At 35.5% G+C, this 26,934-nt stretch overlaps 1 protein-coding gene across 9 annotated transcripts in view; it reads right to left on the reverse strand.

Moving 5' to 3' along the window:
* The window catches only part of LOC137398625 (synaptotagmin-7-like), a 41,884-nt gene extending 15,675 nt beyond the window's left edge, over nucleotides 1-26,209 (reverse strand). For 5 of the 9 annotated variants that reach the window (XM_068084801.1, XM_068084800.1, XM_068084797.1 and 2 more), the window contains exons 1-4: nucleotides 20,840-20,942; nucleotides 20,017-20,164; nucleotides 16,354-16,580; nucleotides 1,127-1,285 (exon numbers count right to left, since the gene is read on the reverse strand). In XM_068084801.1, the coding sequence (XP_067940902.1) occupies nucleotides 1,127-1,285; nucleotides 16,354-16,580; nucleotides 20,017-20,129 (499 nt within the window). In that variant the 5' untranslated portion in view covers nucleotides 20,130-20,164; nucleotides 20,840-20,942. Of the gene's footprint in view, nucleotides 1-1,126; nucleotides 1,286-10,880; nucleotides 10,988-16,353; nucleotides 16,581-20,016; nucleotides 20,165-20,839; nucleotides 20,943-26,142 lie in introns of those variants that run through there. The other 4 variants (XM_068084794.1, XM_068084796.1, XM_068084795.1 and 1 more) reach the window with 4 other exon arrangements.
* Between the last annotated feature and the right edge of the window lie 725 nt (nucleotides 26,210-26,934).

A 26,934-nucleotide genomic window follows, 5' to 3' on the forward strand; every position in this document is an offset into this window, starting at 1 on the left:
AAAGCTCTATAAGCAATGGTTGGTATCACCAACAACCCCAAAAACAGCCCCTCCATGTAGCAGAGGCACAAATATTAACTGCCAATTACATCACCAGCAGTAAAATTTTATTCATAGTAAGACTTATCTGTTATAAAGATCAAGTCAACATAGTATTGTTTTATCAGCCTGTAGTAAGGCAAATGCAAGAGAAGGTAACTCCTGAGCTTTTTGATATACTGATCACCTCAAAAATGGACCACTATGACTGGGTACCAATCTGTTCTAAGCTCTAGCGACTTGAATGTGCGCATAATATCTGAGAAGTTGCCAGATAATCATAAATAATTTGATCCAATTTGTGCTATTCAGTGGTTAAAACAGTTGCAAAAGGACAATTTTAAAATAGAATAAGTCTCTTAAGTTTGGAGCTTCCATAAACAACAAGAGACATGTTGCTCAGACAAATTTATAAACAAACGAACATGAATAATAGGTACTTGAAGCGAATGGAAAAATCACATTACCGCGCGAGTTCCTTTCTATATCATGGTTTTTTTAGTAGCGCCCCAAAAATAAGCTTTTAAAGAGCCGATCATTGAGACCACTATTCAGCGTCTTCCTTTTTCATTCTATCAACCCATCAGCTATTTTTACACCCATGCAAAACCCGTTTAAAATGCATTCTTGATAGCTGAATTGTTGCTAAAGCTGCTTTTTGTCCTGAAAATGCATAACATTTTAGTAACCAGATGTCAATATCTTTGGAGAAGAGCAGGATTGTACGTGACGGCATACATACTGTGACATTTCCATGACATTAATTGAGCTGCTAGCTGCTTCACAAGTCTATACCAAAATATCCATTTCTTAAAATAGACGTGAGGAGCTGCTGAGAGGCAAGAGCAAACAAATGGGTGACTACGATGCTAATGGTGGTGCCAGTTATTCATACCATTAGCTATTTTAGGAGTATTTACACTTGTTATAATTACTCATACATTCATCAGCTTGTTCATACAAATGAGTTCCCACACTTACTGGACAAGATTATCAATTAAAGACAGGTCTATGGAAGATTCTGTTGATGTTTAATTTCCTTTTCTTGCCCAAAAAACTGAAATGGTTGGTTTAGTTAGAGACCCACCTGCATTTGACTTGCCATGAATAACAGGAGCGCTCAGCCGTCTGTCAGGGGCTACGATTAGACCCTCTGACTTGTGGTGCTTCAGTATCGGTTTGAATGCCGTTCGCTTTGACTGATCTCCACCCATAATTGATGATGGTCCTTTTTGTAACTCGGATGCTACCAAAAATAATGAATGTTCAACAAGCAGGCTGTGTGAATATAGTCATCAGCGAGTATGAATAAGGCCAGAATATATTAGCTCTTAAAAAGCAGTATTCCATCAAAATGATGTGAATTGCATTATTTTACAAAATATTAACCAATTGAAACTTAAATGTCAAAAACCTCTGAGTTGATGTCAAAGCCAGTGCCTGTTAATTTATACCCTGTGACCACATTTCAGTAAATGAAGATGAGAAATGATGAGACATGATGAGAAAAATAGCAGATAAAGAAATATAGCGGAAAAAAAGGGAGGAGAGTAAGCAAAAAAGAGAAACAAGGAGATAAAAAAAAAACAGAAGAGACGGGTAAAAAGAGAGACCAGGGAAAAATGGGGAGATGAGAATCTTGAGAAAAGAGGAACAGAAATAAAAGAGGAAGGAAAGTGAAGAGAGAAGACGGAGAAAAAAGAGTTTGGGTGTAAAAAGAGCAGAGACAAACACCTTTTGTAGAAGCAGTAAAAGTAGAAAACAGTAAAAAAACAATGTGAGTTGCACTGTAACTAAGATGTCACATGCCAAGATGCCATACATAAACGCTTAGCCTTAGATCAAACAATATTTTATTATGGATTTAGTTTCTACTAACTAGTGCCAAGTAGTTCCTATGTTTATCAGCTATATACAGTTAAATAATGCTTGGTAGCACCACTTTTTTTCTAGGCCTATCCAGTATAGGAAAACCAACTTTGTCTACTTTTTTCAAAATAAATCGTTTGCATGTTTAAGTATTCAACAGTTTGTTTAGGCTTTTCTTCATCCTAGCTTCGTGCTTTTATCAAAAAGCTTAATTACACAAATAAAAAAGCTATCAGTTCATGGCATGAAAATACAACTTTCTTAAGGTTTTATCTGTGTTTGCCATGAGCCTATCCTATTCTACATAACATAAATAGTTTTATGGTATTCTTAATCAGGTGGCACAATGGCTCTCAAAATTGCTTAAAGGGAGTCCAACAGGTCTCTTCACTTGTTAAATGGACTTTCCGTAATAGCTATATAAATGAGCTCTAAGTCATAATTGACAGGGCAAATTTTTACATAGAAATTGACCTTCCCACTTGTTTACTACACTTCACATGGATATTCAGCTGTAGAGTGCACTGTCCATATTAGTATGCAAAACCTACACGATTATGTAGAATAACTACTTCTAAGAGAGGTCAATTACCAATGAGCGTTATGTGATTTATAGACAGTTTGTACCGAGGAATGTAACAGAGATGTCTATAGCCACTTTGTGGTGATACCCAACAAAAGCCAATCAGCGTGCTGAGTCTATAAATACAACAACCCTATGCTATCCAAAGCCGAATGATTGCTGCTTGACAGAGGCTATGCTTGTTTCTAAAATATTGTTGCACCAACAACGACTCTTTGGTCTTTGCTGAACATGTCTGAGTCTAGTGACAAATGAACCTCGATGAATGGAGACGTGCCTAGTTGCAGAGAGCAATTTAAGCTTGGATGTCATTTCTGTCACCAACAGCGGCTTTTCTGGGAATTGAATCTTAACCTGTTGTACGTAGGTCAAGCCTACTTAACCATCAGGGTTTGGGGTTTGGGCTAATCTAATGACCCAGAGTGGAAAAACAAAGTTTGAGAATTAAAATAAATTAGACACTAACAGGAAATGGATAGCCAGAAAAATCAGAAAAAATATATTAGGTACAAAATGTTTTAATAGAAGAATCACGAACAAAGAGAGTGCTGAAGCATTTTGAATAAGTACAGAGTCTTTTCAATTCTAGTCACTATTCCTCTAGAAACATTTACAACTGCAGCATAAGCATTATCAGCATAAGGTACAGTCTTTGACTTGAAAGCGCAGCAATTATAATCAGCTGCTGCCACCTCTCACCTTCTCACTAACTATCAACATGTCTGTGTGTCTGCATTTAATGCTTTATGTAAAACTGAAGACATGTTGTTAGTAAAGAGTTATGCTGCTAAGTAACAGTAGGTTAGAAAACAAAATGAGCCTTTCTACAGTATGCAACAAAGAAATAATGTATGAAGCCACTAATGATAAAATTAGGACAGGTCAAAAACATGGCAAGCTCTGCAGGTGCTTGCCAAATGTCAAAACTGGCATAGTGGTTATGAGAGATTTTGGTATGAGACTGGTTGAATGTTGACTAACTTTACCCAGTGACACGCCTCCTTTGGCCCAGCTGTCATTTATAGTTACCGAGTTTACTCTGCATAAAAGATAAAGCAAAAAACTTTAAAAATGCTCAAGTTATTTGCCTACCTATTTTATAAAAGAGGTTTCAATGTATCTCTCTGTTTTTCTCTCTCTCTGTTGATTGACTAACAAAGTGTTGAGTAGCTCAGAATAGCCCTATGTATGGTCAGCTAGTTTCTCAATCAGACATTTTATTAAATCAATAAAAACTAATTAACATAACAGAGTTTTAAAACAGCTGGAGGCTACAGACGGCAGTTACAAATGCCTATAGTGTTTTAAATATGGTGCAAATTCTTACAACATAATGAATTACTCAAATAGCCTGGTTCGAGTTTTTGCTGTAATTGAATATGTTAGGAACTGTTACCTCTTGGTTATGTCACAAGTTATGCACGTCGAGTTACTTTTGTATGCGAGGAACTTCTTGGCCTGTCATGTCAGATTTTTGCAAGCATTTTAGAAAAATTGTATTCCGAAGCGATTGTAAGTAGAGTTTTGATCATATGTAGAGAGATGGCGTGTTAGTCGTTAGAAGTTTTGATCAAATGTAGAGAGATGGCGTGTTAGTCGTTAGAAATCAAGTTCAAGCTACAAAACTAGAAGTTCTTTAATAAAACCCCCAACAATGAAACGATTCAAGATACATGTATTTGAAATTAGTTACTGATTAAATTATACATTTTATGAGTTGCGTTGGGAAGGTACAAAAATTATTTTCATTATTTGCTTCAGATTTTCTGTCAGAGTTGTCTTCCCATACACATTCTGAAGCAATTGTAAGTTGCCGTGAAAGTTGTAACCCTATACGGAAGTGAAATTTAAAACTAGTTGCTTTGTCAAATATCTCATAGCTGGACTCGAATCGCTGAACTGCTGTTTATTAGTCCTTAGTCTATAGATCACCAATTTTTATTAAGAGTTGTTATATGAATTAAAATTTCGTAAAATTTATGTAAAGTAAACTTGGCCAAGCTTTTTTTTAAGGAGAATTTTCTAACAATAGTACTTTCTGATCTCATGATAGTATCCCATACAGATTTAAAGAAGTACACATGACCAAATATAAAAATGTCTCATACAATCGATCCCCTCCATAGACATGGTTTTATCTCCTATGTAAATTGTATTATTAATATTATTATATGACTGAAAGGGAAATGTTTGTTTGGATAAGCTGTGAATATGTCTAAAAGAATATTTTTATTGTTCACTAAAGGCAAAGACCTTCAGTTATTTTAGCCTAAAGTATTAAAATATTTACAAAGATCTCAGACTATAGCTTTTAATGATACAGTAAATGCACTTAGCCTACCTTGTCATTAAATTTTATCTGACCCAGTTATTAAATTTCTTAGTAAAAAGCTTTGTTAACGCTCTTAAAACTCTGAGAGTTACTCCATTGAAAACGAACCGCTTTGTCTATGCTCTATAAATAGCAAATCAGAAACCTTTATTAGCATGATGGTGACCTCTGAACTTTAGACAATATTAGCTTTTAACGTGTTTTCAGAAGTGTGTACACAGTATGGCCTGATCCTCAATAGGCAAAATATTTTACAAAAATTTAAAGTTGATATATTTAAAACATTATAAATTTAGTTTCTTTTTTAATAAAATGAGAGTGGTGTTTATCTGTCTGTCTGAAACCATGCTTGTAGGTTAAAAACAAACGCTACTTTCAACGAGATTCCAACTCACGAAATTCAGCTTCATAGATAGACATTTTGCTTTGTACCACTCAGACGCCTTAACGTACTTTGGAATAACTATGCAGTTACTTATTACACATAATGATCTCCCATGGTGCATCAGACTACCAAAGCACTAGTAAAGTTACAAGCAATAGTACTCATAAGTGCACTTGTAGCTATCTATCACCTGAGAGCCTGCATGGCAGTACTCCGCATTGATTGGACGAGACTGGACAACATTCAACGAACTGATCAATTTGGTTCAGCAAACATCTTAGAAAAAGCGCTGTCTATCTAGGTTCAGGGTTCTGAATGGATCCAAAATATCTGTGCAATGCCTCATAATAGTATTAAAAAAATAATTATAATAATAATAAGCCTACTAGCAATAATATTGGTAGTAGAGTGAATACATAGTGAAATTAAAGTTGTCAAGCAAATCATTGAACTAATGAATCAAACTGTATACCGATTCCTGTAGCACTTTGTAATACGTACAGTCAGGAAGTGATACGAGTATGTTGGCTGTTTATTTGATTGCTCCCACATTTTTTGTAAAGAGCAGTGACCAACTTGCTTGACCTAGCAATGGAGTTCAGCCAAAAAAGTTAAGGAAATGCCAATAGTACCTTATCAGTAAATGCATCATGTGAACCTCTTAACGAGAGATGCTTTTTGAAACTGTCATGTTTGGGGTCTGTTTAGAGATGTGTAGTAAGAGTAAATCAAATGGCTAAATGAATATGTTACACATCGGAAGGAATATCAAAAGCGTAAGTAGCCTGAATATTTTCTAGTAAAATGCTAAAGTTGCTCAACTTTTTGAGATTCCTAACATAAGCATAAGTTGAAGCAATATTATTGGTATTAAAGATACGTGATAACTTTGGTTTGCTAATCAAACCGCAGGTAGAGATGGGGTAATATTTTGAAGTCTGCTAAAATGCTGATTTCGAAGCCAATTCTAGCTACTTTTTATCATATTAGAATATTCTAAGTTAATGAAATGATAAAGACTAATCACTAGCAAACCTTGATGTCTATGAAATTGAGCCAACAGAGGAAACAGCAGCACGGACAGCAAAACAAAAAACACCAGAAACTAGGTCAAGGACATTTTGGCTCAGTTTTTATTACTAGACTTTTCAGCATCGCTATTTTATACCAAATAAATTATTTATGCTTATATAAAGTAAATAAATAACACAATGATAATAACAAAAAAGTGCATAAGAGCATTATTTTACTCATTAAACATCATAAATAATAGTTTTTGCTTCGAAACACATAAAAAGAACTGAAATTTACATTTTTACATTCACATCGCCAAAGTTCCATTGAAGGACTACATGAACTACTTTGGCCAAATACGTAGATATAGCCGTTGTGGGGACAAATTTTTTTTGGATTTTAACTTGTAATTATTTGGAACTATAAGTCATAACAGAAGATGGATAGGTTTTGGGTTTGTGGCCTGCGGCAAAAAGTACTGCACAGAAATCGTCTTGTTAAAAAATCCTGTTCTGCATCAATAAAACTAAGCATAGTTACAGTGCAATAAAATGACACCTGAAATTGCTTGCTAATATCAAAAGTTCATGAGATAGGAGGTCAACCCGTGGGTGTTGAAAGTTTAATTAGATTCAGCAATAAATAAAGTAGATTAAAAAGGATTTGCTGCATCTGATTTATAATGACCTTCACCTTATATTATTCTAGAGTTCTTCAACATAAACATAATAGAGACATAAACTTCGAATGTAATAGACTTATAGTGTGGGTGGGTAACACCATTAGTGCCGGTTAGGAGCTAGTGGATCTGTTGAGCACCACACTGAGATATTAACCTGATTTTGTTAGCGACAAGACCAGACAGGTGATGTTAATGACACAACTGAGCAGGTGCTACGGCTGCATCACGTACCAGCATATTCAATTACAAATGAAAATCAATTTATGCTTCATAAAGCCTGAAATACTGTAAATGGCACAACTGCAGGCCGATATTTGAACTTGGGAACTATAACAGGGTGTAGAAGTTACACCAACCTTGCAAATGTTCAAAGACAGCCATATTCAAATACAAAGAAGTGTAAATAAATTGTTCGTAATAAGTTTTTATTTTGTGTTTTACTCTGAAAACAACAGCTTTTTACCCTAGTTTTTAGGTATTTTTTACATGGTGATGGTAAGGTTTCAGTACAGTATTACAATGCTCAGGCTATGAACATCTGATAAATTCAGTGCTTGAGTTACATATGAGCCAGAGAACATAATGGCTTTCTAATATAAGCTTATAAATTCTCACAAATCTGCCATGCAGAGGAAAGGAAATCCACACAATTCTTGCAAGTCTTCCAAGAGACACTTGCAAAGATTGCCACAAGTCATTATGTGCTACAAAATGAAAGGATACAACCACCTGTTGGTCGGTTGCCTTTAAAAAAAATTCAACTCCTGACATTGTATTCAATCTTATTATGCAATTTCTTTTTTCATTAAGCACTGAATGTCAGATTCCGATATGCTATGACAATGCGGGCAGGTTGTCAAGCAAATCATTGAGATAATGAATCAAACTGTATACCGACTCCTGCAGCACTTTGTAATATGTTCAGTCAAGAAGTGATAGAGTTCGTTGGCTGTTTATTTGATTGCCCGCCAAATTGTTAATTATTAGCAGATAACAATCCTTTTTGTAAAGAGTAATAACCAACTTGCTTGACCTAGCAGTGGAGTTCAGCCAAATAAGTTAAGGAAACGCTAACAGTACCTTATCGGTAGATGCTTCATGTAAATCTCTTAATGGGAGATGCTTTTTGAAACTGTCATGTTTGGGATCTGGTTAAAGATGGGCAGTAGAAGTAAATCAAATGATTTTATGGATACGTTACACATTGGAAGAAATATCAAATGCTCAAGCAACCAAATATTTTATAGTAAAATGATAAAGTTGATAAACATTTTGATTTTCCTGTCATAAGACTCCAATTTCCCTTCTCGGCAGCAACAGACTTCATACATTTATATGCCAAGTAGAGTAATCCTCGCTTAAAGATGTGATCGCACCAAAGTCTAATAAATTTTATCAGAAAGTACAAACATTTTTCTATCACTTGCATTTTGTTGTTGTTTATGTGACCTGACCGCCAGGATGTTTCAAGATTAAAATCGACAAAACTTATTGCAGTTAGAGCGCTCACAAGAAAAAGATGCACCCAGACTTGCCCCAACATGACATCAGTAGTGGTGCCTCCTGTTTGTCCCTTTTGTTATGACATCATCTGTTGCGAATCAAGCGCGACTCATCTCATTTGACATATTTTATTTTGTATTTGCATTTGATCGTTGGAATAAAATTTTAAACTTAGCCTAAAAATAGATTGCTGCTGAGGTCTCAATTCATTTAAAGATAAGTCGGTTAGAATTTGCCTCATCGTTTTCTTCTAAACGCTGCATATACTTGTAAATGCCCAAGCGCAACTATTGAAACCATTTTTGGGCAAGTGTTTTTCTTCTGAAATTTTGTTTATGATCAAGTTTGTCGACTTTGATCTGTAAACATCCTGACAGTCAGATCACCAAAACAAAAAGCAAGGTCTCATATGATAGAAAAGTATCTGTACTTTTTGATAAAGTCTACTAGAATCGCATCCTTAAACCTGCTAAAAATACCGTAAAGTCATACTAGAGCTGGCTCGACAGCCACCAATCAGAAAGCTAGACTAGATATAATATTACGTCAGAGTTATTACTACAATCAATGATGCGACAAATGTACCCGACAATGCGTGAGTGATCACTGAGAGAAGAATCATAAAGCTGTCTGACTACCTATGTTTATGGAGTATGTAGTTGCTGCAGGCATGATACATTTAACTTAGCAAAGAAATATATTAAATTTTACCTATATTGGGGTATACAAAGGTTTACAATACCCATTGATATTGGATAAACGCATGAATTACTGACACCTATAGCTTGAGACCTATATTGATATCTCCAAATTTTAGGCTGTTTGAGGCTACGAGCTTTCTGGCAAATGACCTTGGTAAAAGTTAAATTTTTCATTAAATTCAATAGCCGAACATCATTGCAGTACAAGCCATTTTAGGCTCATATCGGTGGTAATAGCGTGTAGACATAACTCCATGTATATGACTTCACGTAAATCTTAGCAAATGCTTATTGTGTGCTCTACTACACAACATATATGTTTTGGATATATTCCCAGGAGTACCTCTAGAGACCTCGAGAGTATTGCAGAGGAACGTGCAAGCCTCAAGGATCCTAAATATGACACTCTCGCAGAGACAGATCAGCTGCTCAGACCTCTTTTAGTCTGTTAGCTTTGACAGCCTTAGTATTATGGTATCTATCAAATGTTATGATTTAATATGTAGCTTGGAACTTGATAAAATAGCTTATTGGAATGAGCCATTACCTGACTTTATTTATTTTTGCTTATAAAAGCTTCGTTTATTAATAGATGAGCTATTGATAACATAATGATCGTATTAAAAACTATTTTATATCAGATAAATTGAAAAAAAAGATTTTTAAAAAGGCAAACTTAATTGGCATTTTCACCTAAATATTAGGTCATTTTACTCGCATAGAAATGAAGTTGGCTATAACAAAGCTCTACATGTACACTCGGCCCAAACCCTAAACCTCCTTTTCATGCATACCGTGGAGAGCCCTCAGAAGGAACCAGGATGCTTCTCATGTCCAACTCTGTCTAATAGTATGAGCTAGACTGAGTATTCAACTATTTCAGGGTATATATCTCCTTCTTCCGACAGGTGATTGTGTCAACCTTGTGGCATAACTAAACTACCACAAAATAGCCAGAACAATTATGGTAGGTTTTATAAGTGAGAGTGAAAGAGGGTGAGAGAGTGGGAGATAGAGTGAGAGAGAGTGAGAGAGAGAATGAGTGTGAAAGAGAGGGAGAAAGAGTGAGAGAGAGAGAGAAAGAGGGAGAGAGAGAGGGTAAGAAAGAGGGAGAGAGAGAGAGTGAGAGTGTGACAGAGTGAACGAGAGAGGGAAAACTTGCAAGAGAAGGTGAGAGAGAGAGAGTGTGGGGTGACAGAGAGCAAAAGATTAGAGAGAAAGAGAGTGAGACGGTAAGAAAGAGAAAGACAGAGGAGAAAGAGAGTGAGAGTAAGAGAGAGTAAAAGAAAGAAAGAGTAGAAGAAAGAGAGAGAGTAAAAGAAAAAACGAGAGAGGATAAGAGAGAGGGTGAGAGAGTGACCGACCGCATGAATTTTCTGCATGAGTTTCCCAGGACGTCAAATGATCTCTAAGATGAAGTTACAAAAACCACTGATAAATAGTTGAGGCAAAGGATTGACATGTAGAGACAAGCAATTGGCAGATCAATTTTAAGGAATCTCATAATTTATGCACAAAAATCCAAAAATAAACAGATGCAAAACTGCTACTTGCATGAGCATGTTTAGCTTCATCGCAATGTGTGATTATACATAGCTCCTGCATCTCACAAGACACTCTCTATTATAACAAACATGTAGATGCTAGCAACAGTGAAATTGGCAACAGCTTCTCCATCTATGGCAGTCTCAAGTACACTTCAACCCATACATTTTAAAGAAACTAACTATAGCCTGTAATTTTGCACTGGTTTGAATGAGCATATATCTTACCCTCCTTTTACGCTCCAACAAATGATAGAAAAGATCTCGTGCAAACTCTCAGCAATCTACACCTACGACAACGGCTAATACTACAGCTGATAGCTTTGCGAATGCTTTGCTCACAATTTGCAAACCCGCAGAGACACTTAATACAGACCTGCCAACTACTCTAGGTATTTCAATATCAATTAGCGATTATTCAGTACTGTTGCCATTAGTCTATTGACAGGTCTCCATTGAAAATTTAAACTTGAAACCTATTGATACATGTCACAAGATCACTCCCAGAATGCATTTTACAGTAGATTTCTGCTAGATTAATCACAGCCCAGAAATGGTAACCTTCATTGCATTAAGAGCGGCAAAAGCACCTGTATGGATGGAGCAGTCAACTCATACATAAGCGCCTTGATATGACAATCTTTTAGTTTACATTTGCATTTTAATTTATTCCTAGTGGCCTGTTGGTAGCTGAAGTTTTAAAAAAAAGAATGTTCTATGTGCGGTAGAGAGTGACTCTATGAATGATGAAAGGGTACGGAACCAACAAAAAAATTAATTTATAGTAAGCAACAGTTGATGTGGACTATAATGTAAAATCCAGTTGCCGCAAAAATTAGAAGCAATGATGTGGCCAACTCCTATTTGGTCTTTCAAAATTAACATAATTTAATTTTTAATTCTTTTGGTAATTGTTGAAGGGACATGTGGCTAAACAAATCAATGGAATAGTAACTCCTATAGTTTATACACTCTCACTTCTGTATGACGACTGAGAGCTCATTGATGGATAGCATAAACTACATCCTCGTGCAAAGGAAAATAACTTTGGAACCTAGTGTGATAAGAACTAACATTCTATGTTGAAAGCTATGTAGTTCTATTTGTATAAAAACAACTTTATGTATTGAGAAAAGTAACTCTATGTGTACTATTAGAAAACAATCATTCAAGGCAGTGATCAACTCTGCCTGATTGAAATCATTTGCTGATATCCAAAATGTGATAACTTGTAATGCTAGTCTGCCATGAGAAGATAGTGAAAAGTTACTTGGCAGATCTTACGCAGAGAGAGAGAGAGAGAGAGAGAGAGAGAGAGGCAGAGAAAGAGAGAGAGAGAGAGAGAGAGAGAGAGAAAAAGGAGAAAGAGAAGGACAGAGAGTGAGAGAAAAAGGGGAGAGAAATGGAGAGAAGGAGAGGGAAAAGAAGAGAGAGATAGAAAGAAAGGGAGAGATCAAAAAGGAAAGAGACAGAAAGAGAGAGAGAGAGAAAGAGGAGAGAGACAAAGAGAGAGAGAGAGAGAGAGAGAGAGAGAGAAAGAGAAGAGAGAGAAAGAGAGAGAGAGAGAGAGAGAGAGAGAGAAAGAGGAGAGAGAAAAAGAAAGAGACAGAAAGAGAGAGAGTAAGAGAGAAATAAGAAAAAAAAGGGAAAAAGAAGAAGAGAGGGAAGGAGAAAGAAAGAGTAAAAATGAGAGAGAGAAAGTGCGAGAGTGAAAAAGAGAAAATGAGAGAGTGAAAGTGATAGAGTGAAAGGGAGAAAGAGAAAGAGGGAGGAAGAGAGAAAAAGAGGAAAAGAAAGAGAAAGAGAGAGAGCGCTATTGGCAGGTCTGAAGACACAATTCTATGAGGACAATGTCTAGCAATCAGAACATGACTGTGTCTATTGACCAAGAACGCTTGGCGCTGAGATTAAAAACACAAATATTCGCTGTAGGGAAAAGGTCCTCACAGGCACCTTTATCAGTCAGTATGCATTGTTTTCCCATACACCATGACTGTCACAGGAAATTACTCCATATTAATTTACGCTTGATGCAATAAATCCTTCTGCATCACCCCATGAACAAACACTCGGCTGTTATCTTATTGCTCTCCCCAACAGTAAGACCAGGTTTTATCTTTAATGTTTGTAAACAAAGAAAGATCACCGGTGTGAAAATTCTTCAGAGATCTAGACTTATGTCTATTTATTACACACTTGTTATGGTAGTTCGCAAGTTCTATGCCATGGACTACTACCATTCAAGTTCACGATGGTAGTTCCTGTCATCAAAAGTGATAAGCAGCTGTGTGATGACAGCTCACGACACCGGTGATGTTACAGATTGGAAAACTGTTAAAGCTTGTTGATTTGAACACTCCATTTAATAGCCTTGGTGAAGTAAAACACAGTTTTTTTGTGAAATAGGTGGCCCTCAACGGAATCAATAGATGACACAGAACATTATTATGAGGCGCTAGTCAGCAGAATTCTTGGAAGAAGTGACTACCGTTTTGATGGTAAATGACAAAAAAGAGACAGCAGACGTACAGACTGATTATTATATTCCGTATTAGGTTTAAATGTGTTAGCTGTAAAATATCTCAAGTTTTGATTGTTTTTTTTAATTTTTATGAATTTTGTTCGTTTTTGTAAAATTATATTTTAAAGAAAAACAGATTTTCAGTGCTCATCAGAACTGTTTGCCCTGCCTATCGGCATCTTATTCTTACCTACCAACCTTGGGTGTCAGTTGGCTGAAATTTTATTCCTTCTTAGGGCAAACCTTTGTGAACCCTGAGTTTTAGAATTAGCGGAGCCCTGTGTAACGGCTCTCCCTCTACCCTAGAATGGTGTGCTTGCAGCATGAAAATTTTGCACACGAAATCACAAGATAAAGTTAGAAGGTTGATTACGTGTTTTTAATATTGTATTAATGTTTAAAAAGCTCACTGATGTGAACATAGTTTTTACTTATATATTTATACTGTAAATATTATGGATTGATCTATGTAGCCAACTTGAACCTCTGAATGCTTATGGACAATACCTACTATTAAATTCTTGACATCCCATTCCATTGACTTTTGGATAATTGACTGATAGAGTCGTTAATGTAGCGCATTCCTTTTATCTGTGCATAGATGAAGGCGGTGGAAAAGGCAAGAAAAGCAGTAGTAGAGCTTCTCATTGCTTGTAAGCATCTATTAGAATCTAAACTGAGAAATGATGTCAGCTACCTTTGGCAAGCTAGTGAATAATTTATTCTTGTTAACAACTTTTGAATAACTAGTATCATGGCTGTGATTTGTTTGCTGATATTATTCAATGTAAAATGTATACTGTTACAAAAAATCATCAGCTTCCGATACAGTTGACCGCTTTTACTATAGTCAACCACCTTTAGTACAGTCAACCACTGTGTCTTTAGACTTCACTTCAATTGTTCGGCCAATGTTATAAGTCCGAACGATTGTCTGATGTGGCCGTATTTGTTCGAAGAATAACAATTTTTACTTAATGTTGACTGTCACAACAAACCACACACGTGATGACTTTACCATCAGTTCCCCATTTGCCTTTAAATCATAATCACTACGCAAAGATGATCTTATTATCCTCAACTACATTATCTATATATTATCATTATCTATATATTATCATTATCTATATATTATCATTATCTATATATTATCATTATCTATATATTATCATTATCTATATATTATCATTATCTATATATTATCATTATCTATATATTATCATTATCTATATATTATCATTATCTTATCAAATATGTGCTGCTGTTTATTATTAATGAATACTAATTTTGCGCTTTTTTTGATAGTTTTTTAAAAGCCATTATAAAATCCATTACCTATTTTTTTACTTAGTTTTTTTGCAATGTGGCGTTGCCCTTTCAAATGCGTCGTTACACTCCTAATTCTGGTTCTTTAAGTTTGAAGCGGTATCGAGAGACACCAGCATGATTTACTTAAAATTTTGATGTTCAACTTTTGTTGAAACTGCAACCTTTTTTATACACACACTTTTATGTACTCATTATTATTATTATTAATTCAGCTTATTTATGATTTTTATTTTTTTTTCAGCTTGCATTAAGCTCACATTGTATCTGTATCAAATCATGTTTCAATATAGCACAATACACTTTATCTAGCCATTACTTGCTAAAATATACTCTATATTATATATATAAAATATATATATTATATATAATATATACATATGTGTATACATGATATATATGTATATATTTATTGTATATAGATAAATTATTATACATGTATCTATTATATATTATAGCAGATTATATTCCTATTACAATAGTTCAAAACTAACTGAATTTTTACTTTCATTTTTTTAATTTGAGCGAATATTACTGAACTAGTTACATACGGCATCTTTTATTTTAACACTAAAATGTAAAAAATAGCCTATTTTTCATATTTATGGTGAATGTATAGGTTGTATATGTTTTTTATATATTTGTATGTAGTTAGCGTAGCCAACAGCATTTGAACTCCCTATTTTATAAAAAGCAGACAAGGGAAGGCAAACCTAAAGTAGATTTTAACATGAATCAAGCTACACAAATGCTTGACTGTGTAAACGATATAATAATCTCATGATTCATAGAAGTGATGAGCTAGATACTCTCGCCCTTTGCGGCAACTTCACACTTGTTTATGAGTGTCACAGCTGCATTGGCAGACACAATAGCACTCATCCCTAACATTGATTTGTAACTGACGTGAGCAGAGATTGTCATCAATTCTTGAAGCAGCATTCAAGACGCCATCCCATCGAGTGTTTGAATGTTGTATGCAATTTCAACGCTGATTGATCTGTAGCCGATTGTGTCAAGATTGAAACATGAAGTTGTATAGCCTTCATTATTATTCCTATACTAGTACACTGACAGTCATGAAGGCTGTGAGAGATCGTCAGAAGTGCAGATGAAGCAACAAGATCTAATATAATAAACGAGTACTAAATAGCTGTGGACTTGTGTGAGTGTGAAAGTGTTAATCCGCCAAGCTGATTGTTGTGAGTTCTAATCCTGAATAAAGCAATCTTTAATCCTAAGCTCTAAGCGCAACTCCAGACAAGGATATGGCTCTTAGTATAGTAAAGGTTGTCATATTATTATAGTCATAGACCTCTATTGCTTGCCCACTAGGCATCTGAGAGTGATTTACTAGCTCAAATAAATGGTGAGTAGGAATAAAGGTAGTTAGAGCATTAGTCAACTCGCCTTCATGAGCAAAAAGTTACAATAGCCTAAGATCCTAATCATCCAATAAATCACCATTATAAAGAGGTTTTCTAGCACTACCGTGATAACTATGACGCTATATTTTGTTTAAACTGTTTAAACCCATCTCTATTATTCTAAATCGGTCTAAACATCTCTAACTTTCATTCCTTAAAAAGCTAGGTTCCGTCACAAATTTATGGGCGGAGCTTGTAATGCTGATTGTGTTGTTTTCGAGACGGATACTGAAACGCTTTAAAAAAGCCTTAATAACTTTGAAGGTTAGTGGACCAATCTTTATTTTGAGTACAAAATCAGAATCAGCGTGTCTGATTTACCTAGGAAGTACGATAAAAGTTGTACGCGGCAGTTATGGTTTAATGTTTTAAACTTGTCTCTTACATACTAAACAAGTGGTTAAATATCCCGTGTTTGACTTCTTACCGGCAGGTTGTATGAAGCCAACTTTTTTCTGTAGATTATCCAGGAGGTTGTTGTGAGAGTTTTCTTCTTTTAGCAAGGCACTCTTATCATCATGAACAGAATCCTCATCACTGGATGATGATTGGTCACGATTGTTGTGCGACGCGACTCGCTGCCTGATAACATGCAGTGAGCCTGACATGTTATTAGGACACCTTTCGGAATCTTTCAATAGGGTCTTCTGGTACCTGTTGTCAGCCATCATAACTATAGACATATTTTATTGGGTGTGGCACATTTTATTCTGATATGATTCCCTAGTCTTATGTTGTTCATTACCCTAGGACACTTATGTATTTGCGTCATCTAACTTTCGCATTTTCGCTGAGTCATCCTCTCGCAAAAGTTTCATAAGCGAAACTAAACTATCATAACGAACGAGCGAAAACGGGAAATTAAATAGCTTTGTTCATTGATAGTCCAAGAAACAATTGGCAGCAAGCGATCAAATTGAATTATCAATCTCGCCCACACGTTTTTACCTGCGGTTTACAAATACAAACTAGTTCCCAATTGAAAATTTTTTCTTACTGAAGAACTGGACCTGAGGATTCTAATTTGTTTGCTCCACTGCATTTATCTTCACATCACTATATTTTCGCACTCATCGGAGCCGCGAAATTAAGTTGCAGCAAAATTTTACTCTGTGTGCTACTCATGAAACTAAATACTAGTGAAATATAAGTGTCCTAGGGTATGCTAAACACTATAGAATGGTGGGTCAAGTGAAGGTTGGAGAATTGGATGAAGGGTAGGAAAATGATAGCAAATCGGTATAAAAACAAAATCTGACTAACCAATTAGATAGGCAAAAACAAAGTTAACAAAATTGATTGATTGTACAAAAAAGTTCAATGAATTGAAAATTAAAAGTTATTAGGCAGGTCAAAAAGGTCAAAAATTGGATGGAGATTAAGCAATGTGGAAAGGAATAGAAGTGCTGAGAAAATTAGAGATTATGAAAATAGTAACCAGGTGGTTGGAATACGCATGAAAAAATAATTAGCGCTAAACAAAACTGAATGATATGCCATTGCTGAGGCTCCACACATATCTAAATTGGAAGTTATCTTCTTCTTGTCACTTTTAAAGCCAAGATGAGAGTACTTACTCTATAAGCGAGAGATAATGACCCTCAGAAATTATTTTACCACATTTTCAGCTTTCAATGAAAATGTCTGCTTTAAGGCGGGGAGTCAGTTACTATAGCCCACATGGACTTACTATTGGTGAAGATCTCAGGCTACAATTTTATAGCCTGTTTTATATTGCTCTCTATTACAAGCATTTAGATGAATATAGTCAGTGGCAATGCCAGTATTATAGCTCATATTAGCGTGTACCTTTATTATTATTAAGCTACCATTGTTCCTTTACCAATTCAAGGTGTTTGTGATAAGATATCAATTTTAGTACCCATAAGCTGTATCTATAAAGAACTCTAAAGCAATCAAAGATACAAGCAGCCAGCTGTGTGGTTATTAAACACAGTGACTAACTCTCAACAAAGGACAGAAACTGATAAGGTATTCCAATATCAACCACGTTTGTTTGGCCATAATCTCGTGCTGACCTTTGCCGCTGACCTTTGCCTGTTTAATTAACTAAGGTATTTACTTGCAAAAGTAGTAGCGTTCAACTTATGTTAAAAGAATTCATTTTGGCTGTTACAAAAAGTAACACTTCCAGAGTTACGTACAGACAAACCTGGAGAGAAGATGCAAGAAGAGCAGGCGGTAGAGAAATCTAAAGATCAAAGCTCAGAGAAGGAGTTTGGCATGGATGGACAATTGTAACTATTTATTATTAAATGAATGATCCATGATTGAAAAATGCAACAGCAACATTAAGACTCTTTTAAATATAATATGCATTTTTTTACACCAAACTGTTTAGTTCGAAAAAAAGCGCAATTAAGCAACAACATTAGATGAAAATGGCATCATTTACAAGATGGAAGAGCCATGTGGAAAAATATGATTCTTCTTAATGAGATTAAGGACACTTTTGGACTCTTTACACGAGAAGAGAAGCAATATGACAAAACGTTGAGAAAATGTCCGCCGTAGAAATTGCCAGTACTAAACCAGTCATTTTATTTTAAGCATGTTAGTATATTTGAAAATATCTTCTATTCACTGCCTTCAGCAATAACCAACTAAATCATTGATTACTCTATGGCCTGTGAAAAACTTTGATGAAACATTTTTAGTATACACCAAACACTTTTGTTTTAGAGCGAGCTCTTGTCTGCCTAGATTGCTTAAAATATTAATCATGGTTTTTAATGATGCGTTTTCACACCATGCTAAAGCTGGTGTGGTAGTGTACCGCGAATCTAACGTCAATCAACGCGGAAGTACTATAATTCAACTAAAATGATACGAGAATGAGAACGTGAATCTGAATGCTTCTCTTGTAATGCCTCTCATGTATCAAACCAAAAACACAAATATAAGGTTAACCAATCAGGGATGGTCGTGCATGTAAAGGTTAACTAAACAAGAACTGTTTGCGTCATTTTAAAGTTAAAGCAACGAGTGGGTTTTACCAATTTAGCCTATTAGAAATAGAGGCTATCATATTAGTAGCATGAAATCGTCTTCTTTTTTTACTTTGATACAGTTTAGTGGTTGTCTTATCATGAAATCATTACAAAACTTGCAAATCAGCATCCATTATAGGAAGGATACATCACAGCCTAATAAGCTTACAACATTGTTCTCAGGATATACATATATGTTATAGACCAGATAGTGATACTAAGGCTCTCTGTCTTGAATCAGACATGCATACTAAGGCTATTTCTCATAGATCTGAAATGAATACTTAGGCTATCCGCTATAGATCGCACATGAACACTAAAGCTATCTGTTATAGATCAGACATGAACACCAAGGCTATCTGCTATCATAAGACATGATCACTAAAGCTATCTGTCGTAAATATAACATGAATACTAAGGCTATCTACGGTAGATTAGACACGAATACTAAGGCCATCTGTTATAGATCAAACGTGAATACTAAAGCCATCTGCAGTAGATCGCACATGAACACTAAGGCTATCTGCTATAGATCAGACATGAATACTAAGGCTATCTGTTATAGATCAAACATGAATAGGCTACCAAAGCTATCTGTTATAGATTAAACATGAATACTAGAGCTATCTGATATAGATCAACATGAGCACTAAGGCTATCTGATATGGATAAGATACAGCCTAAGTACTAAGGCCATCTTTTATAGATCAAACATGACCACTAAGGCTATCTGATGCAGATCAGATATAAATTTTAACTCAGTTATTAAATTAGCCTTAGCGTTGGCCAACATTAACGCCTCTACAATCTTTGGAAACTACATTACGAATTTCCCATATACCCATGCTAACTATAAAAATGAGAACTCAATAATTTCTATTCAATCTAATATACAGACTGTCTATCTTTTCAATTTCTAGAAGGTAAGTAGTACTTACTTGATTACAGCAACACATTATGAATCTGTTAAAAACTCTCAACACCCTTAGCTGTCTACTCTATCATCAAATTAAACGTGCGCGAAGTCTAACAGCAGCATGTTTTTTTAGCGAAATGTTAGCAGTATTGAGGTTACTCACCAGTTGAGAGAGTATCGTTTCCTGATGATCATCAGTACAACAATGCCGACGATGATCACAAACAGCACAACAGAAACGGCTATGACCACTATGTACACTGGTTCAGGCAACATCGTGGAAACAATTCTTATTTGAGAGGAAGCAACTGCTGCAACAATAAAATATTTGGTACTTGGTAAAAGGTGTAACTGAGAGTTGCCTACACTCAGTTGTAAATAATTCTTCAAAAGACTGTTTGATGGTGTGAAGAAAGGGAATAATAACAACTCAAAGGATTAATGTAGTGTTTTATGAGAAAGTTAGTGGTAAATACATATCACAGGTGACATTGGTCCTTTTGGTTATTGAATAAAACTTTTTAACAGTATTCTAAGTAAACAGTTGCCATGGCTACAAAGAAGCAGCCGCATGAGTAAGTACAATCTCAACTGAATGAGTATGACAGAAGATCTTGAAAAAATGAGCTGCATTTTAGGTTTAATACTTGTAAGAAGACATAGCAGAGGATAAATTTGTAATGGCAACTGGTGGGAGTGGCAGAGGGAATGAAAAGGAAATAAAAACTTGAAGCCTAAAGAGTGAGCTGAAATATATAGGGAGAAAAGAATATAGAAATATGCACAAAGTGTCAATGACAAATACTGAATTAAAAAAACAAGTAGAGTCAGAATGGTTATGGAAAGTTAGCTATGCGGACAAAAACAAAGAACAAACTTGAATACTAATAGATCTAAAAAATACAGAAAATACTTGATTTCTCCTAAACTACTTGATAAATCTGTCATCTAAGATTAGGCTACAGACTTTAAAAGTATATTCTAACCGTGAGTCTGTTATGTCAGGCTGAAGCATCACTAAAAGTCCCTCAGTTAAACGTACTGCGTGGTCAGCTAGTATTAACTCCTGTACATAGACATTCTTCCATAAATGAAAGAGCGTCCCAAGGCCCTGTCTAGCTGTTTACTTTTATTACTTGTGCGTAACTACATCAAAGTTGGCGATAGGCGTGCTATTTGCTATTGCAACAGCGTATACGGCGTTTATAGTGAATCAATTCTGAAGTAATTACTTTGAATAGAGACACCATATCTTGAATTCAAGGAAAGAAGATGCTTTGACCTTAATAGAATTAAAGAGAGGAACAATAGAGTCAATGCGATTTCATTCCTAAGTGTAAATACTTGCTGAAATCCGACCCAATGAATGCCTTTACACTTGAGTGAACACAGTTTATCCCTTAGTGTCTTTCTCAGCCAGTTTAGCAAATTTACACTACCAGGTCATCTGAATGTGTTGTTTAGCATTCATAGCATGTGGTCTATGGTATTCACTGTAGATAGAGTTCTAATATTCTCAACAAATTTAATTAAGTCTTATCAGCTTATCACACTTCTCTAGCGTTACTTGGACAGAACTGACACATTGCTTGATAAGTTCATATTTTAAATTACCAAACGCCTCAGATCTAAAGGTTAGGTTCATGATTTATATACATAATACAGATGTTTAATTGTTTACCTCTGATTCCAAGACTATGGTTTTGTTTTAACAAAATAATGATGGTTCATGGTTTATCTTTGATCTTAAGACGTGTTCATAATTTCTACAGAAACTAGTTAAGTGTCGTTATTAGCCTGCGATTTCTCTCTAGCGCACACTGAGCATCCTTCATTACTAGTTTGTGATTTTAAGGCTATCAGTTATTACATTCACACCCTCTGATCCACCCTTATTATTTTCCGATTCTCAGTCCGAAAAAGAAACCGATCATGGTTAGCCCATGAGTCTATAGCAAAGAGGGGCCATGAGTTGGGATGGTTATACTGATGCTCCGTATAGCATTCTGATTGTAAATTAATGCGCTAGTGTTTTTATTCTAAACAACCACCAAGGCTGTTAAGAGTAGAACAGGAATTCTGCTGGTAAATACACCCTCTTAATATGACATAGGCTACATTCCTTGAGGGACAAAGAAGGAATGTACTGGTACGTATTATTTCAGCTCATCTTATCAACCAATCTGATGGTCCAGACCACACTTGCTACTCTTAAGTTGAACAAAACAGAAGTGGAAGTAAAACCCCTATCTATTGTCTTCACTGGTCTTCCTAACTTCTCTACAACCTTTTAGGTCCTGCACCAAAGCATAACAAACTCATCCTTATGGGACCTACCTGCCGTCTACTAAGTCATCAAATACGTTTGGTTTCAAAAACTCTATTTAGTTTCCAAGAACATTAAACATTTATATGCTGAATGCACACTCTTTATACAGTTAATTCTGTGAAGTTGAATAATTCTTTTGTGAATGACTCTCATCCCACCTCTTTTAGTTTCTGCCCATCAGCCAAGGTCATCAATCAAGATTAAAAGCTCTGGAGTTTTGTACAGCACTATCTATTTATGAATTTTGACTTATTGCCTGGAAGTTGTTAAAATATTTTTTTGCTGCATCGCTTCGCACATTTTATTAAATTAGGTGCTCCCTAATGGAGCCAAAAAACAATTTGATTCATAGAGTTGGATTATATTTCATAAAATGATTCCCAAATATCTGTGCCGAGATTCCAGGTTTGGGGAAAGAAGTTTTGGTGTCCAAAGGTCTAGGATGTCCAATCTGATCACCTGCTCTAGCCAAACTAACGACCCATGTATTCACAGCTCAACATTGATTTCTCTGAGCTCAATTGGTATCAAAAATGAAACCACTTATAAAAACTCATACACCTCATTAAAACTGACTACATTTGATCTTAGGTGTGTTTTGGGAGACATAAGGGAACAGTTATACGAACAAACAGCCAGAGCTTAATGCATTGCTTACGCCATATTTAATGCAAAAAGCAGACAACTCCAACCAATGCTAGACCCAACTGGAAATCTTAGAGCTTTAATTTTCCATATAAATGATCCACAATCAATTTGATGGAAAACTTTGCATTCGATTAAAGCAACTGCTCTCAATAAGCATCTTTGCATTTGTAGATTGTTGTTATGAACGCAGTGCAGGCGTTTGTGGTGAAAATCTACTCGCATGCTGCTGGCTATCTGATTAAAAAACAGAAAAATCCCAGTCAACACAGCACCTACTTTTAGTATATACAGCTATATATATACATAAATTACCCAAGCTCGAGTAGACATGACATTTGGATTAACAGGTTTGGAGAGACAATCTTAATATGTATTTAACTATTTCATATAATTAGTACACTATTACGTTCTACATATCACTTCACAAAATCTTTGAGCATATTGCATTGTCCAAACTTGCTCATTTCCATATTTGTGTTACAGGTTTCCAAATCCTGAGTAAACTATGCCTAAAATATTCATATTTTTCCTTTAAAACATATGAAAAATGTTTGTTCAACTCATTCAAAAATTCCTCCATTCTGTCTTTTCATGTTTTTTAATTCTATTAGCGTAAAATGAAAAAGCATCATATTTTGATGATTACCAATGCCAATAATACGTTATATGTACAATATTATTATATTATTAAATATTTTGCAAGTTTTATTTATACACATTTATTAACAGAATCACACTTTGATGCATGGGTTTGTGTCTGTTTTAAGTCCAACTTTATTTAACCATTTGATGCCTGCTGAGAACAAAGTACATTATTATTATTAATATTATTATTATTATTGAGATTCCTTAATTGTCCTTAACCTTACTATTGCCTTTAGCCTTCCACCCTGAAGTAGGAATGATAACCATATATTTTTATTTCAATTGCGCCTTGGTGTGCACCAACTCTAGGGTTCACTAGGAGTTTGTCAGTAAGACTACAGAGAACTAGATACAGAGAAAGAGAATGATAGAGAATGAGAGAATGAATGAGAGAATGAATGAGAGAAAGAGAGAGAGGGAGAGAGCGCGCGAGAGAGAGAACAACAGACAAAGGAGGAGAGAGAGATGGGGAGAGAAGAGTAGGAAGGGGGAGAGAGGGTGAGAGAGGGGGCAAGGAAAAGAGAGAGGGGTAGAGAGGGGGAGAGAGGAGGAGAGAGGGGAAGAGAGGGAAAGAGAGAGGGAGAAGGAGTGAGCGGGAGAGAGTGAAGCAGAGAGAGGCTAAAAGGGGGAGAGTGAGGGGAAAAGGGGGAGAGAGGGGGAGAGTAGAAGAAAGGTGGAAGAAAGGTGGAAAGAGGGGGAGAGAGGAGGGAGGGGGAGAGACGGGGAGAGAAGAGAGCGGGGGAGAAAGGGGGAGGGAGAGGGGAAGAGGGGGAGAGAGGGGGAGAGAGGGGGAGAGTGGAAGAAAGGTGGAAGAAAGGTGGAGAGAGGGGGAGAAAGGGGGAGAGAGGGGGAGAGAAGAAGAGAGAGGGGGAGAGAGCGGGAAAAAGAGAGGAGGAAAGAGTAGGAGAGAGGGAGACAGATGAGGAGTGAAGGAGAGAAAGGTGGGGAGAGAGGGAGAAAGAGAAAGGAAAAGGGAGAAAGATAGAGAGATAGAGAGGGAGCAAGAGAGAGAAAGAAAGAAGAGAGCGATTATTGATTATTAATTTGGATGTTTAAAAATTACCCACAGTTCTCCTTTTTATAGGGTTTCATAGCCAAGTTAGGCGCAATACAGCAGGAACGACGCTGACAGCTGCAGTGAATGCTATCCAGTTGGAAGAACAAAGGCTACTGTCTGGAAGATGAAGGCAGCAGTTGCAAGACTTTAGCTGATGCCTAAGTTTAGAGTGATTAGTGATGTTTGTCTCCATCATGAAAGACAAATGTATGCTCAGTTTCTAAAATATGTATGGGTTGTGATCATGTGGCAGCTTGCCCGCTGCCATTAGCATTGGCTAATTATTATTTATTTAAGTAAACATATAGATTGATTTCAGTCGCTGACCTGCAGATGTTCACTATGAAGAAAGAAAACTGCAATAGAGTGCGGACGGCATTTAGAACGGTCACGACAGCAAAAGACAGATATCTTCCTAAACAGACCTGCTTGGCAGCCAGAACGAAACATAAGAGTAATATTGATGCACCCATCAGTAACCCTTGGGTGAGCATTTGATATTCCATAAATAATTATGGTTATTTGTATTTAACCAAAGGCTAAGGAGGCGTATGTGACATTCAAACAGCAGGTGCTCTAATCAGAAAGTAGCTGACTTCATGTACTAATAGCAGCTCACTCGGCTGAAGAGTAATGATGGTAGCAAAGCACCTGCTCTCACTATTCAGCCCTAATATGAGAACACTCGGCCAGAGAGTCTTTCTTAGTTTCCAAGATCGGTTACAATTTTCTAAGTTATAGTTTTCCATAACATCAATATAACAAGTCAAAGGAATTCTGGGAATTTTAAACATATAACTCCGGCTTAAGAAAATTGCAACAATATAATGGTGATATTAAATGTTTTGGGTCATTCGCTTTGGCAGTCTGTGCTTTTTATTATTTTATATTACAATGTGTTACATTTTACTTCATTGCACCATATTTTATTATGTTATATTATATAATGCATTACATTGCTATAATATAATACAACTCATGAGGTAATATTACATTTTAGTATACCTACTATATTTAATTGCATAATGTTATGTTGTAGGGTACTATGATTAGTGGTATAATATTATATTAAATTCAATGATATTGAATGATGAAATATTAGATTTTGGTTTTAATCTATGTTATTTTAGGTTAAGTAGATCTTACAGTCATTTGATAGTCATATCATCCTAAGTACTATTTTATTATGGATTTGCTTCCCCTTGGTTCATGGGGGTTGAAAGGCTGAACTGGTCTTTTTTAAAATAATCCTTTATATTCCTGACTATATTGGATTTTTTTTGAATAATTTAGATTCTATTGGATAAAAATCTTTAGGTTTTCATTGTGTTTATGATCTTAAATTACACTTTTAAACAGAAATATGAGTTCGGGAAAAATTACAGCTGCTAAGTCTTCCAGGGGTTGTCTCCCCTTGGTGAAAACATTGCTACTAAGAAACTAATTACGAACATGACTTACTCGAAAAATTCATAAGTTTCTGTAGCAGACAGCCATTGCTACCAATCTATTAATAAAAATAATATTAATAGTAATAACAATAGTAATAATAATAGTAATAATAATAGTAATAATAATAATGAAGTAATAACAAAGCCTTGTTCAGTTACCTTTCTTCAGAGGAGACTATAAAAAGGAAAGAGAAATATGACACTCGTCTGCTGATGGCAGCTGGCAGCATGAAGTTACGTTAGTATTATGAAGGTTGACACAGATTCTGCCAATAATTATTATGAAACTAGATAAGCAAACCTACTAGAAGAAACTTTTAACTTGTGACCATAATGCATCGTCTCGGCAGTAATAAACTACATTTAAAAATAAACTTCAGAATTTTTAGTGTCAGAACTGATGAGAAGAACAATGCATTCATTATCTTATTTGCATTACATTAAATGTTATGTTAACTCTTAGGCTATATCATTAAAATTTTAGGGCTAAGTTATGTATGACAGCCAACAAAAAATGTAGCAGTAAAGATTTATAAAGACCTGACGCTCAAATCTCCGTAAGGAGCCTCTTTCACATTGTGTATTATTAGTTGACTAAATTCTCCAGTCCTACTTAAAATTCCATGTTCTGTAAAAGTAAGTTATAATCTTTCACGCAGTAGGTATTTTATATATGACATCAATCAGATGCATAGTGTCATAAATTCATGCGGAGCTTCATTTCTTTTCAATTGGTTAGTTTGCAAACAACAGCAAATGCCAGAAACAACGTTGGTTACATTTTTCTACAGCGCTAAGTCTAACAGAGTCTAACAGACTTTTTCTAAGTCTAACAGACTTTTACAGCGTGTCTCTCTGAATCGAGACCAGCATGAGTTATAATGCTTGGCTAGTAAAAATGACTATTCAAAAGTTCTATAGCAATTAAATGGGCAGCTAACCTATCGGTAT

The sequence above is a fragment of the Watersipora subatra genome, chromosome 6 (genome assembly GCF_963576615.1).
Source record: "Watersipora subatra chromosome 6, tzWatSuba1.1, whole genome shotgun sequence".
Taxonomy (NCBI): domain Eukaryota; kingdom Metazoa; phylum Bryozoa; class Gymnolaemata; order Cheilostomatida; family Watersiporidae; genus Watersipora; species Watersipora subatra.